Source organism: Neopsephotus bourkii, unplaced genomic scaffold, assembly GCF_033783945.1.
Source record: "Neopsephotus bourkii isolate Nb327-2 ecotype Australia unplaced genomic scaffold, CSIRO-AGI_Nbou_v1 NB_1052, whole genome shotgun sequence".
In the NCBI taxonomy this organism is placed as follows: Eukaryota; Metazoa; Chordata; class Aves; order Psittaciformes; family Psittacidae; genus Neopsephotus; species Neopsephotus bourkii.
Window position 1 is genome coordinate 1680572 of NW_026901541.1, and position 15773 is coordinate 1696344.

General features: G+C 38.0%; 1 protein-coding gene across 5 annotated transcripts in view; it reads left to right on the plus strand.

Annotated features, from left to right (window-relative positions):
• Nucleotides 1-15773, plus strand: part of ABCC4 (ATP binding cassette subfamily C member 4 (PEL blood group)) — a 154996-nt gene that overhangs the window by 50586 nt on the left and 88637 nt on the right. For 4 of the 5 annotated variants that reach the window (XM_061361079.1, XM_061361082.1, XM_061361084.1 and 1 more), the window contains exons 14-19: nucleotides 369-465; nucleotides 1572-1787; nucleotides 3640-3780; nucleotides 5169-5206; nucleotides 5571-5671; nucleotides 8885-9031. In XM_061361079.1, coding sequence (XP_061217063.1) covers nucleotides 369-465; nucleotides 1572-1787; nucleotides 3640-3780; nucleotides 5169-5206; nucleotides 5571-5671; nucleotides 8885-9031 — 740 coding nt within the window. Of the gene's footprint in view, nucleotides 1-368; nucleotides 470-1571; nucleotides 1788-3639; nucleotides 3781-5168; nucleotides 5207-5570; nucleotides 5672-8884; nucleotides 9032-15773 lie in introns of all 5 variants that reach the window. The other variant, XM_061361080.1, reaches the window with a different exon arrangement.

Here is a 15773-nt window from a genome sequence, read left to right on the forward strand (position 1 = left end):
TCCATAACTGCCCACAGTGTGCTACCCTGCTTTCTCTTTCTATTAGTTTAATTTTTGTTAAATACCCTCTTTGCAATTCATTTTATGACATGTACGTTTATTAGGAGGATGTTCAAGACAATTTTAATGAAATTTCTGTAAGGTATTTCCTCCTTTTTCATCCAGACCATATGCGTCTGTTTTTTTCCTGCCTTGAAAGCTTACAAAGTTAAATAAGGAACGTGTTTGTTAAGTGTAACTTTTACAAATCTCACATACATGGGCTTTTTTTTTTTTTTCTTATTTTAAACACTGTATAATTGAAGTCAGATACAGTCAAAATGTTTTAGGAAACTTCATTTTTAATTAATTTTTCCATTTCTTTGCAGATGTATTTGTCAGGCCTTACATCAAAAGATCTCTGTGTTAGTCACTCACCAGTTACAATACCTCCGTGCTGCAAATCAGATTCTAATTCTAAAAGATGTAAGTGATTTCAGTGTCTATACTTTTATATCTCACATACTTTCTAATTACCCTTTTAATTTAAGAAGGAAAAAAAACAGTGGTTAAAGGGTTTTGCTTTTAGTTTGTAAATATATTTTCTGTCTACTAATGATTATAAATGTTCTTAAATATTTGTAATTATTAATAAATTTTTTCTTAGAATACCCTCCCTGAGAAATGTTTCTGAATTCTCATATATATAAATGTAATCTTATATACTGATTTTCATCTTACATATGTATAATATAATGTGAGAGAATCACTTATTTTGAGACCATGTTAATGCTTTGATTTTATTCTTGTTCCTTAACACTTCTGAGTGAAATAAGAACTATGTTGATTTTGCAGCCAGTCCCTTTTTTAAATTAGGGCTGAGAAATGGTCATAGCTACCTTTTGAGAATGAGCCGAGAACTGTTTCCTTCCAAACTTTGTTGTACCAGATGTTCACAGGTAGAGGGGGAATGCGAGAGCTTTAGCTGGGGTTCTTTTTCTTTTTTTAAGTTTGGTTAATGAAGTGTATGAAATTACTTTTGGTCCATCACAGTGCGGCAAAATAGGACACCAGCAGTCTTTTTCCACCCATTAAAATCTCTTTAAAAGTTACAGTACTTTCTGGAAATGAGTTTATGATAGAGATGTAGAAAGTGTGTAAATGTCCTGTGTTGCTCTTTGTAGATCTGTGAGGACCAGAAAATTAAGTTGCTGTTTCCCCCTAGCCTGGGTTAATATAAAAAGACTGATATTTACGTATGTAGCTCAACAGCTTGTACTAAAGCTGCATGGCTGTCTCCTGCAGCTTCTCCAAGGAGGCAATCCTGACATGGCTGTAGCTCGGACTTCTGTCATCCTGTTTATATGCTCCTTAGCCTGGTTAGTTGACAGAAAGGGCCTGGTTTAGAGGGTGAAGAGCTTGTTTCTGTGCTTCTAAATGAAAAAATGGTAGGTAGAGGCTTCAGTTCAGTTACTGAAGCAGGATGCGTGCTCAGCAACTGCAAAACTCCAGAGGCAGCAAGGCTAGATAGGAAAAATTGTCCTTTATGGAAAGTATATAATGAAGATAATCAAAGCTTATATTAATTGTAGGGTAAAATGGTGGGGAAAGGTACCTATTCAGAGTTCCTGAGATCTGGCATCGACTTTGCTTCCCTTTTGAAAAAAGATGAAGAGGTAGAACAGCCATCGGTTCCAGGAACCCCCAACCTGAAGTCTGCCCGGAGCCGAACCTTCTCGGAGTCCTCTGTCTGGTCCCAGGATTCTTCTGTCCACTCACAGAAAGATGGGGCAGTGGAACAACAACCTGTGAGTGCTCAAAGGGTAGATGTGTGTCAATTCTTGTTTGGCTGTTTTTTAACGTAAGCTTCAATAAGGACTTTCACTGCTGCGTTTGAGTTTCAGGGATTGTTGGACTGCATTAGCAGGTGAGAGCTTGCCCATGGCGGATCTGCCCCAGCACTGTGAGGCTGGCAGCCCTGTCACCTGGGCTGCAGAGGGCAGGCATCCCACAGCTCTGAACTGTTCTGTTCAAACCCAGCACAGTGAGATTGTTCAGATTCAGCATCAGCTCTGCCGATCATTCAAGACACCACATTGTGCTTCCTTCATCCTGTCCTCCAGAAGCGGTGCTTCAAAGTACCACGTATTGGATGGCTGCTGTGCGTTTGCGCAGTGCTGGACTCAAATTAACACTTTCCATGAAATCTGGAGCTCTAGAAAGGGGTGGCTTTATGCAAAACCTACATTTGCATGGCTGGCATTAATATACACACATGATCTTGAGCTGGCTCTCAGGGTGTAACCTTGGGGCACCCCAGTATTGCTCTCCCAGCCTTTCTGATGGTGAAAACAGAATGCTTTGTGTGGTGCCAGCTTGAATTGAAGGTGCCTTGTTTTCTCCTTTGCTGCACAGTGTAAAAGCAGATGTAAAGTTTCTGTACCAGAGGTGGCCTTCTGCCAATGTGTTTATTACATTCACATAAAAGAGTACAGGAGCCCTGTGACCCTGCTGGGCTTGTGCTAGCATTGCAGCCATGGAACAACTGGAACAAGTAATCCTTGTGTGTCCCTGACACCTTTATGCAATAAGACTTAATAAAAACAACAACAAAAAAGGATGCTACAGACTTTCTGTTACCTTTTTTGAGGAATATTTTTATCCCCAAAGCAGTAAATTTAGCTGGCATTATTAATGTCCCAGTGGTGACTCCACTAGTAAATCCACAGAGATGTGACACACTTTTTAGCAGCATTGGAGCTGTAGGATAGGGGTGAGGGCTGGAGAAACAAGTAACTGAGATGGGCTTCTCTTCTTTCATGGGTGAGTAGGTGGGATTTCTCCTTTCACATATGAGTCATATGTGTAAATACTACCACTCGTGTACAGCTAAGTCTGCTGACAATGAAATCAAGTGTTACGTGTCCACTGAATTGGCATTAGTTTTTCTATCACATGTACTGTAAAAAAAAGAAGAAGTTTCTGAATTAGAATAATTCTTTTACATTCTTTATGCCTGTCTCATTTTTTCCTTTTGTGTCTTTCAGTGAACTGCATCTGTTGTTTGCTTAGTACGATTTGTTGTTTTACTTGTTTTCCCTATTAATGGATGTGTTGTTGGTACTTGCAAGGGGGTGATTAAAACTTCATGGGTAATTTGTATATTCTGAGCATATGTTGATTGATTTTAGTGCACACTTAAGAGTATTTGAATACTTTTCTGAGAAGGAAAGGTTACACACACTTGCATTCTGAAAACAGAATCTTTCCCAGATCAAGCCCTTAGCTTCCAGTGCTGTTATGTCTGAAGGTAGCGAAGAAATAGAAATACCATAAGCAAATGAATGCCTGGTTTAGCAGCCAGTTGGTGTAAATATTTCTGGCTGTAAATGAAGCCATGTTACGTTCTGTGATGCAAGGCAAAATAAAATCCTCACAGTGTCTTTTGCAGAGCAGATTTTTCAGTATTACTGAGACATTCTTTTTGTCAAAGCTATAGTTCTGATATAAGTTTTTAAATGCATCATCACTTTATCTCCTTATTTAATTGTTTGCTAATTCTGAACCCTGGTGTTCCAAGTGGCTTAGTCAGAGTCTGTAACTGTGAGGTTGATGGGTTTTATTCTGAGGTCTTTTGGGTTGTTTTGTTTCGTTTTTCAGGCTGAAAATGCACTTGCTGCAGTGCCAGAGGAGAGTCGTTCTGAGGGAAAAATAACCTTTAAGATTTACAGAAAATATTTTACTGCAGGAGCAAACTGCTTTGTGATCTGTATACTCATAGTATTCAACATTTTGGCACAGGTAAGATGTCAGGAGCCACAAATAGTATTAAATGTATTTGGAGGTGTTTTTTTGTGGGTTTTTTTTTCCCCCTTTTTAACATAGTGTATTCTTGTTACTGTGATGTTTCATCTAAAATGTTTGGGAACATGGTGTTCTTCCATGGTTTTATAGTGTATTTGATCAAATTTTATGTATCAGCATGGAGTTTTGGTACAGCATTGAGAAGTCCCACACTGGTAGTTAAGTCACCAGTTTTAATATTTGAATAAAATATTTTCCTGGCAGCATGGCAGAGAAATTATAAGCCAGTCTAATTTTTGCAGAGAATAAAATCACAAGATTTCTAAAGTAGTGTTTAATAAACCTGAAAATTCAGTGTGTTTCCAGTTGAGGGTAGAGAAGGTGGGTATGGGAGGACAGAGTCTGACAGAAGTGTTAGAAGAAAAGCTCATCTGCTGATAGGTACAGGTTATGAGAAGGGCTCGGAGAGTTGCTGTTTGCCAGAATAGGAAGGATGAGGAAGAGGATAAGCAAGTACTGTGTATAATATAAACTGTAGCAGGTAGGTAAAATAATTTTAAAAGGGAAAATGATTTTGAAACTTACTGAAAGAAGTGGTGAGCTGAGGAAGCTGTGAGAAGATAGCTTATTGCCTTTTTCTCTGTTTCCTGCTGAGAAAGCTTAAAATAATTTCATGAAAATTATTGGTCTTGGCTGTAAAATACATTCTGTATATTTAGACACGTTACTTCCTTTTTGCTTGTCTGTGATTTGAGTCTGTTGGAAAGATAGCTGAGCAAGATCAAATCTCTGCAGTAGACCACCCAGAACTTTAAATTCATGTGAACAGAGGTGTATTTTGAGATAAATGACCCTGTTACAAGTTTGTAGTCACCTCTCAGCACAGAAGGAAGGTGGCAGTAGGAGTTTTCCCTTCCTTCTCTCCTCTCATCCTCCTTCAACCTTCTTTCTGGTAATTATCTCCTGTAAACACAAATTTCTGGACTGGTAACATCAGAAACTTTGTTAATCAAAAAGCATTTTGGAATATCTCTAGTGGTAAATTTAGGAACTGAAAAAAATTAGTTCTTTAATGTGCAATTAACATACATTAGGAAGATCTACTGTATTTTGTTTGCTTAAGTGTAATGCCTTCCTTTAGTTTGCTATCACGCAAGGGAATTTAAGGTAACCTGTTTCTTTGTAGAGGGATCTAATGCACCTTCTAATGTGCTTTGCAAATTGCTGCTGGTCTTGAAAGACTGGATGGCATGCTTTCCTGAATGTGTGATGTTTTCCCAGAGAACATAAAAGAATAGCGAGGGAATTTAATTTTCTAATATTTTGCTTTGTTTTTTTTTTTTTCATTTTGTAAAATGATTCTTGTATTTGCTTTTTTACTGAAGGTGGCATATGTGCTCCAGGACTGGTGGCTTTCTTACTGGTGAGTTGATGACAAGAACTGGTCAGTCAGATGCTGTTTGTCTAATAAAAATCAATGTTGTATAGGTGGCGGGTGTGTGTGTGTGTGTGTGTGGAGCCTGTTTTAGGAAACTTCAGAGTGTGCTTGATTGTTTTATGAGCCTCACTCATTTTGGGTGGGGTAGGGCTGGGGGAATCTTAAATTTCATGCTGAAGTGTAGCCTGTGATTGTTTCCGCTTATGGTGTGATGCATGACAGCATCTGTACATGGGATCTTTTGAACTCAAGATTTCAGCAGAGTTGAATCTAGAAACAGTTTAATGTCCGCAGGAATATTTGCATCATATGATTTGATGATTGTTATCTTCTGTATGTATTTCCACAGGGCATATCATCAAGAAAATTTGAATGTCACAACAAATGTAAATAATGGAGCAAATGAGACTGAACATCTAGACCTTAACTTTTATTTGGGAATTTATGCAGGTAGTCTTATATGCATGTTTGTGTGTCTGAAGAACTATTTATTATCTGACCTATCATAACAGTTTCAAGAGGTGCGAAGCAGCGGCAGCGTGGGGAAGTGTGATTTCTAGCAGTAACTGAGTAATGCCTTAACAGATCAGGAGCCTGAGTCTTGCTTCCTGACTAAATTAATTGGAATAAATAGGAGAAAAATCAAACAGAAGAAATAGGTTGAATGGAGACTGTTATTAATTTACTCTGGCTGGATTGTGGGAAGTAAACTACGAATTGAGTATTCAAAAAGTCAGTCACTGTAAGGTTGTGGTTATTGTCTATACTAATAGGTCATTTGAGCTAAATCTTCAGTCATTATATGGATGGGCAAGAGGGATTAGAAATGGATCTTCATTCTGTGCTATTCTAAAACTTGACATGACTGCATTCCTTTTGACATGCCATACCAAAAGAACCAGTTTCTAAAAGCATCCTAGATGGGTATGCAAAACAGGATGTTAAAAAACATTTCAGTGTATTTCATAAGGTAGCCATATGCTTCTGAATATCCAGCAAAGAGCATTGGTCCTTCCATGCAGGCATCCAGACATCTTGAAATACTGCTCTGAAATGTAGTAAACATTGGCATAGAAAAAATGATGTGTAGACAAACATGCTGTCAGACTTTGCTGTTTAGCACTTCTGGTGATGTACAGTTTTGTATGGCATGGTAATTTCTTGATGGAGATGTAAATAACAGATCTGAGAAAACAGGTGGAATACCAGAAGTTTATGCATTGAATATATTCAGAAACATCTCTCATGGGTGAGAGGATAAGCAAAGATTTTTTTGTTTGGTTTTGTTTTTTTGGGGGGGAATCCATGTGATCTAATTGCTTGACAGAAAACATTGTGCTTGGCCTGGGAAACAACAATTAAGGAGCCAAAATAAACTTGGCTCTTATTTTTGATGTGTAATGTCTTATTTCATGAGCTGTTCCAGGGGACTTCACAGTATGATTAATTGTGGCAGAGTTGGCTTTCTCTGGACATATAACCTGAAACACCTTATGGAAAGATTCATCCTTTAAGGCAAATGTCGTTTTAGGTAGCAGAACAGCAGAAGTTACCTTTAGATTGAAATCTTCCTTCTGATGGCTTAGTGAGATATCTGCAATAGTTGGACAGATAGCATTGACTTACCGACACAGAATTGTAAGTGAAGTTGATAAAATTATGAAAAGGTAGTACATTTCATATGAAATACGTCACAATCTAACTTACTTTTTTCTATAACCTCTGAAACTGTATACAATAATTTGGTATTTTTATTTCTGATTATCAGTGTTTGGAAAAAGAAAAATGTCACAATGGTTAGATGAGATATTAGGAAGAATTTCCTTACCATGAGGGTGGTGAGTCACTGGCACAGGCTGCCCAAGGAAGTTGTGGCTGCCCCATCCCTGGCAGTGTTCAAGGCCAGCCTGGACAGGGCTTTGAGCACCCTGGTCTAGTGAAAGGTGTCCCTGCCCATGGCAAGGAGGTTACAACTAGATGAGCTTTAAGATCCCTTCTGAACTATTCTGTGGTTCTATAGTTCCTTGTAAGTCCTTGTTATTTCTAAAAGACAAAGATGTAAAAGAGTAAAATTTCTGTTAATGGGAAACCTTGCTGGCCAGAACTGTTGTACCAACTCCCCACCTTTTCTATAGAGTGAGCACGCAGAGTTCTTGTCTTTTTCATACTGAGGTGGTAAACTTGTAAATGGGGAAAACAAAAACCTTCAGCATGAGACAGACTGGATTAAGGACCTTGAAAATAGGTCTCATTAATCCCCCTTTTCCATAGCCACTAGGTCTTTTCAAGTGATTTGTTTGGTGACAGTCATGCCAGCAGCTTCCAATGGCTTCCAAGCCTGAGCAAAGTTGTTACAGAAATGTGGGCTTCCTAGGACATGCTCCCTTCCTCCCATTGCTCCAGCAGACTGCTGTTAGGTAGAAGCTCTGCCACAGCCTCCTGCTTAGTGTCTCTTCTGCTCCTTTTTTATATGACTCAGCTTTTCTGTTGGGTACATGCAGTTCCTCTTGGAAAAGTTGTTTTCCTCTGCGTGGCCCAGAATGCAGCGTTCTGGACAAAGCAGACAAACTCTTGTCCTTTTCTTAAAAACTGCACTGTGCAGAACATGGGCAATAAACTGCAAGCAGACAAAGGAAATATTGATACCTTTTCTTGTATCCTGGGAGGATGCAGCAGTGAGCAGAATGGAATAACTGATTGCCTTAACCATATCATATAATTTCAAACCTCACTCTTTCCCACTGCTACTATAGCTGTACCTGAATTGCATCCAGTTTTAACCTGTCCTTAGAATAGGTAATGGTAGGGTTTAACTTCAGGGTATCCTCAAGGCCTGAGCATCTGGGCTTGTGGTGCCTATGCTTAGTTTCTGGAGCAGATCACGTGGAGTCTGGAAGCACTGCCAAATGTAAGGTTGACACCTTCATTGACTGGGAATTTGGGCAGCCACACTGAAGACTGCACACAGCAAACAGGGCAGCAGCAATCTCATCATTCTTTGTTTTCATTTTTTGCCCTGTAGCACGCTTGTCTTATAAGTGGAGATGTGCCTAGAAGAAAGACAAACAATGTGCAGACCAATTCCCTAGAAGGGCTCTATTTCATGTGGCATAAGGGATGCATCTTACACTGTGTTAAAGAAATACACATAATTTAAATTACTTGATGTGGTTTACAAGGGGAAGAATGGCATGAGTGGTTTGGGCTGATTGAGAGTAACTCAAGGTTGCCTCTAAATAGCCTTGTGTATATTACTTGGTTAATACCTGCTGGCAGGTGTTGAATCTTCACAGTGACCTCTGCAAGCCACAATTATACACAGCACTGTGAAAAAAATTTCTTAGCAGAGCTCTTATGCAGAAGGTTTCAAAACAGATTTATTTCATGGGCTAATAGGCTTTCCTGCATTTCTGTAAAGTACCAATTCTTTCAAACTGAAAAAGATAAATTGTTTCAATCAATGATATCATAGTAACTGAAGCTAAGGTCAAATATAAGATATATATGTTCTGTGCTCAGTCTGAGTCCCTAGGCTTAAGTTTGGATTCTTGCTGTATACAGAAGTTGTCAAAATTTGGTTTTAATTAATTTTTTTTTTAATTCCTTTCCTTGTGAAAAATCCACATCTTTATGTACGCTCTGTCCATGTTGTTCTAATTTCAGGTTTAACGGTAGCTACAATACTGTTTGGCATAATAAGAAGTCTTCTGGTGTTTCAAGTTCTTGTTAATTCTGGTCAGACCTTGCACAACAAAATGTTTCAGTCCATTTTGAGAGCTCCTGTCTTGTTCTTTGACAGAAATCCTATAGGTAAGTATAATAGTAAAAAATCCCTGAACATTTCATGTACCTCATTGATACGTTAACTATACTGTTTCTGGGCAATTATTTTCTTACCGTATTTTTACATGTTTGTTGGTTGGTTTTTTTTTTTTGTTTTTTTTTTTTTTAACTTACTTAAAATCTTTAACAGTGTGGTTTTTTTAAAAGTCAGAATGTTGGCTGCTTGCTGATGGTTGATCTTACCTCTTCAAATACAGCCTACAGAAATAATGAATTACCTGTGTCTTTGGTGTTGTACATTGACCTGCTAGTTGCATTGGTGCTCTGACTGATTTACACAGAACTGTCTTCCATATACTGAATATCTATGCATGTATTTTTGTGGGGATGCCTTCTTGTGTTTTTCCTTGAAAGCTTAACCCCAACTATTATTTCCCATTTTAAAAAAATAGTTGTAGGCGTGTGTGCTACTTCAGTTTATAGAAACACTGTAGCTTACTATCCTTCTGGAATTCACAGAAGTGTGGAACATGCAAGTTAAAACTGTAATCCATATCCATATTAACAAATTTTCTTCTTTCAAAGGAAAAAAGATAGAAGTTGGAGCAGGGTTAAGAGGGTGGGGAGGTGAGGTGGTAGTGATTTACTAGCTAGTTTTACACGAGAAACAGGAATCTGGTGGTCTTCACTCCCTTGAAGAAAAGGAACGTAGGCTTGTTCTCATAGTTCCAGAAGCCATTGAATGATTGTAGGATCATATACTGTTTAATCATGTAAGACAGCAATGGCTTTATTGGTCAAAGAAATTAGTAACATTTTCAGGAAAAAAAGTACTACTCGTGGAGAAAAGATTCATGTCCGTAATATGATAAATGAAACACATACAGTTTCCCCTTAAAAAAACCCTTGAAGAATCTAGAACTGCAGAAGTTTAAAGCTGTTGTTACATGGTCTGCTGGTACTATTGACTCTGCTGCAGTGTAAATTCAAGTCCACTGTAAAGCACTATAAGTGAAGCCATAAGCTCAAGAGACAGGTTAGTGAAGAGCTAGTGAGAACACATGTATCAGAAGAAATCGTAGTACTGATGGATTTTGTTGTCAGGTAGGCAGGGATTTTCCTCTGTTCTCCCTTTATTTTTTGCGTGTGTATGTGCAGCTTATGCAGTAACTATTTTTGAGGGAATACATAATCATCTTGTAAGAATGCCCGTAAATCTGGCTCATCATAACAAACTATGAACTCCAGAGTAAACATCAGGGGCAATGTGGAGTAAGGTTGCTTTGTAACACTGTGAAGCTCAAATTAGCAGTGCTTTCTGAAAGTGACATTCATAGAACCTGCCTGTCGCTGGTATTCATACACTGTTGTGACTTACAGATGTGTGTTTCTGCTTATGAGCAGATATGTTATAATAGAAGATTAACTTCAGTGTGCATATATTTCTTGCCCTTCATCTTTCTTTTGATCAGGTAGCATGCAAAGGTACTGCTGTTCTGATATATACATCTTTTGAAAAGGGAAAAGATGACATGTGAGATGATGGTCTTGTTCAGCTCTGCAGCATGTAGCAGTTTTTCAATTCTGGTTTAATATCTGTGTTTCATTGTCTGAATTACACGTGGTTTTACTGTGCATTTACCTTTTCAAACTTCAGACACTTTTTTTTTTTCGTTGGGGTGAGATTTTTTTTAAAGTAGAAGTATTTTTTTTCCCTATCTTTATTTGATATGCCTTAGTATGAAAGACATACTAAAAAGAAATTGAAATTATTAAAGGCTCTTTCTTTCTAGGGTTATATTTGTAATAGCCAAGCCAAGATATTAATTGTTCTATCTCATGTTTAGCAAAGCTGGCATTGCAGTGTCAGATCTGTCATTTTAGCATCCAGCATGTTCTCAGTATTTGCATGAGGTCTCTAAGACCTTAGCAGAAGCAGTTGCTGAACTGATTTAGGCTCTTTTATTTACCTCAAAATAATCAATTAAAAAAATGCCATGGCAAGTATTTTGAACACAGTGTTCCATGTTCCAAAGTTGAGGAAGGAAACTTAAATAAATAGACATCCCAAGCTCTCAATAGTTCTTATTGGGGAAGCAGGCTAATGAGCAGCATCAGGGAGTCGGCATTAGGAAATGGAAATATGTGGTGAATCATGACATGTCTGTCAGCTCCCCACAGTGAAGATCCAATCAGTCGTGGTGAATAAATGAGATGACTTATTTCTAAAAGAATTATGCTTTGTGAATCAGTTTAGGCATGAGCCCAGGATCTCTCTTTACAGATTACATTAGCAATATATAGGGATGGGAGGGTTGTAAAAGAAACAGTAACAAGCATTTTGCCCAGATGATACAAGAATTTGAGTGTATTTTTGGAACCTGGATTACATAGCAGAGAAGAAGAGGAATATGAGGACCCCTCTCCTTTCTCCCTTCCCACCCTAAAATATTTGTATGTACACAGATTTCAGCTTTCTGTAGTTTGGCACAGGTCTAAAAATAATCAGATGTTACTGTTGTTTTGCATTGGAAGAGCCTTATTAATAAATGACTGTCACTTAAGTACTTAACCTAACCCTATTGATCTGGTAATCCTTAGTGATTAAAGCTTCCTGTGTAATCCAGAATTCAAAAAGAATGATCAGATATTTATGACTGAAACTTAAATTTTATCAGCAGACATCTGTACAGAGTCACTTAAATGGCTGTAGTGAAAGCTAGATGGGAAGTTAGAGATGAAGTGGTTGTATTTTGGGTTTTTCACATCTGACTTGTCTGTGTTGATTTGTTTATTTTTTGGAGTGTAGAATTTGACTCTCTTAGAACTTCCTTTGCTCCTCTATCCATATCACAGTAAGAGAATTGCATGCGTGTCAAGGTATCTATAAGGAGGAAAACGTGGATGTTTTCTGCTTCCTAGGGAATGCTTTACGTATTTTCTCTTCATGTGTCACTTGCAGCAAGGGGTTGATTCCTGTGCATGTCTAGCACAAGAGGGCAGCATGAGCTGTTTTATCCCAGTCTAGCATTACAACAGCTTATTAGGATAAGCAAATTTATCTGTTATGGTTTTAGAGGTGATATTTGAGGAGTGAATTGTCAACCTCTCCATTGAGCAATACTAATGTCGTTCTGTTCAGCAGTCCTCATTATCTGCAAGTATAATATTTTCTCTTGATCTTTTTACACAGTAAGCCTTTCAGCTTCATGTGATGTTGAGTTCAGGAACTTTGTTGGCTTTGTAATTAGGGTTATCTGACTTTTGGCCAATACAGAGTTTGATGCTTTGGTTCTGTCAAGGAGACATTCTTCCGTTATTACTGCTTTTAATTTCTTTTTCAAGATGTTTGTAAGATTTCAAAACAAATTTGATAGAAAGCTAGATAAAAGGGACTAGGACTTCAGCAGCAATGACTTGAATTGGGAGTTCCCTGTTTTGAAATTAGTTTCTTCTTGGTATCTTAGGAGATCCCAGTTTTGACAAGCTTCAGGATTTGATTCAAGATTACTTGCTTAGCTTGTAAATGAAGTGTTCTTTTCTGGGATTTGGGAACAGATTTCTTAGAGAAGTGATGCTAATGTGTAACTGCATTGCTTTCGGTAATGGTAGTTTTAGTGGAGATAGTGTGTAATTTTGAATTGCATTGAGTTTAGGAAACTGAACCCTGCTGCTGCTGTGTTGCTGGGTGCTGTGAGAGTGAATGAATGAGATGCATTAATTTGTTCAGATAAAATAGAAATCTTCCCCCTCCAGAGATCTGTCTAAAATTCAAATTGAACCAGAACCGCTACACAAATGCATATGAAAATCTAGCTTTTCTTTTTTGTATCTCTCCAAACTCTTGGTTCTGACAGTTCGTAGAAGGAGGAGATACATTTTGGCAGACATAACAGCATTTCTGGCCTTCCTGGAAACAGAAAGCACTGAGTTGTGTCATGACTGTCCTCTGTCTGTTAAATTAGCAGATTTTCTTTTGGTTTTCCCCACAAATGCTTCATGGAAGCATTAAATAAATATTGATCCCTTTGGGTGTTTACCTAGATTTTGAGATTTGTCCAGGTTATAAGGAGAAATATTTTCCTGTTTAGTAGCCAGTAATGACATGCTGAACTAGCTAATAGCAGCATATAAAAGCAAATTCCAAATATTAAAAGATAAACATGTGAAAGAAGGCTGTTGTTATAATGAAGAGTTTGCTTTTCTTTAAGGCATAAGGATTTTAATTATGGTGTTCATAAATCAAGTGTTGAAATGCCTCTAATTTGACAGAGAAAGTTTCTTTATAGGATTAAAAGCATGTTCGTCAATGCACAAGTGCCTATCTGCATTTTATCTGACAGAAGCTTCAAATGGGCGATGTTGTTAAAGTGTTTAAACCATATAATATTTGCAACAAGTATGATATTTCAGCAGTCTGAAAATTACAATGCTGATAATGAGGTTGTTAAATTATACTCTATCAGTTGGATAGTGAGACTGCTGTAGTTAGTGTACATTAATGTATGCTTGTTCACACAAGTGATTCTGCTGAACAAGTAGCATGTTTAAACAAGAAATACTGGTCTTAAACCCTGTGATTTACAGTAGGTGGTGTTTTGGCATATCATGCAGTTAACAAAGCAAAGCTTCATGTTAAAATATTTCGTTTGTAGTCTCATTCATCACTGATATAAATATTCAGTAGCAATGCCAGAAAATGCATTGTATTCCTATTTGACTCAATGACTCAGTTGCTTCCCTTTTTGTTTTCTTTTTTGGAAACAAGATCTGTGCTCTTTCTGATGAAGTTTTCAGATACTTCCTTGTGGTCAAGGTGAATTCTGCAAGATTGTGAAAAACTATATCAGCTCTTTTGACAGGTTTCATGTCCTCTTAAGCTAATACAAGAAAATACATTGTCCTTAAAGCAGTAGAGGCTTTGTTTTTTTTGACTCTCTGTGCCAAGCTCTAAAGCACATTCACGTGTGCGCAGGTTTGTTAGTTTGTGTTGAAAAGAAGTCCCTATAGGACAGCCTTTTGTTGTAAAATAAAAACACACATTCTCTCTTCCGTGTTGGTAATCACTTGCATTTGTTGTTATTAAGATGGCAACACAATAGATTCCATCAATCATCAAGATCCTTAACAACCACACAGCGTTGTAAATATTGTGTTTGGGTGTTTGAGTGGAACAACTCGTCGCTGAAGTAGGTGTGATAATTAAAACCTGTTAGGTTGCCACATGTGTTTAAAAAAAAAAAAAAACCCAAACAAAACCAGCTTTAATGTTTTTTCATGTAACAATGGTGATATGTACTTTAAACCTTATCAGGCTGTGATAATTAAATGATACTTTGTGGGAGTTGCTCATTTACTGTTCATATTATCGTGGCTTTTGTTAAGAGTTTAAATAGTCTTATGCTTCCACGTGTTCTATCACCATTATGATTCTGTCAGGAACCTTATAAAGTTGATTGCTATAGGAGTAGTCTTTAAAGTTAGTAAATAGTACTCCGGGCTTATGTTTACATTTATTATCTATTAGCATAACTCAATTCAACTCTATCCTATTTTTCTCAGCAATAATGGAATGAAACTTGGCCGTAAACTGATGAGACAAGCCCATTACGCTTTCAGTTCACCGAGTCAGTGCTCACCCTATTTATGCTTAATATGTGAGATAAAATTAAAAGGTTTATGGAAAGGCTGTTTGTGGGAGGGGACAGGATATTATTTGATAGGGAAATAGCGTGAAGCTTGTTCTGACAACCACTTCCAAGTGCAGTCCCCTGCCTTGCCTGCACAGGATTTCACGTCCCTTCTGAGAGATTTTCTATCTCCTTCACATTAATATCCCCTGGTGGGGAAAAAGGCCTGCTGTGAAACTCATTTCTGACCATATGCTGACCTGCCCAGATACTGCAAAGTCTAGTTTTTTCATTTGCTAAAGCCACTGCAGAGAGAGCTGCTCCCACCCCACCTCAGCCAAGCAAAAAGGAGGCACGAAGCAGTTGACCAAGACAGAGAAACCTAATTAAAAGTACGGGCTTTAGAAGACTGCACAGAATCTGTTCAGAGGCATATCTTCCCTTCAGGTGTAGAGGGAGAGTAAAAATGGATTTATATTTTAGTCTTGCATAGGTGGCAGACTTATTTTGATGACATTTGTGAATGAAGAAGGAAGGAAATACTGTTTGGAGATACTTGAAAACAGAGGGAGGGACTGCAATAATATAAATGGAAAAATTGCAAGGGGCTTAAAGAGGGCCTAGCTGAGGTGATGCAGCTGAAAATAAGCTTTAGGAGATAATCCAAAATGGAAGAGTGTTTTTGGTTTTGATAATAACTATTTTAAATATATGGGGTTGGAGGGTCTTCTATTTTTAATCTGCTTAAAAATTTCTGGATGCTGTAGTGACTGTTGTGGATAGTTGGGGATTGGAGGCACTACATGGGTAGGACCTCCTCTCTTGCTGTTCATGGATGCCTGTTCTGGGTGGGAAATGAGCATTTATGAGAAATGCAGAAAAACTTAATCAAAACGCCACTTTTATTCCACCTTGGAAGAAGGCAGAAGCATTTCCATGAGAAGTATTTTGGGGAAGAGGAGGGCAGGGGTAATGAATAGCCAGGTGGTGAGAGCATGTATGTGGAACATGGGGAAGGCCGCCCGGATCTTCTCACTCTCTGATTTAATATGAGCCTTGAACATGTGGCTTCCCCATCCCAGATGAAAGCCTTTCACATCAGGCTCTTGGCTCCATTGGGCACTTCCCTGTGCTGTAAC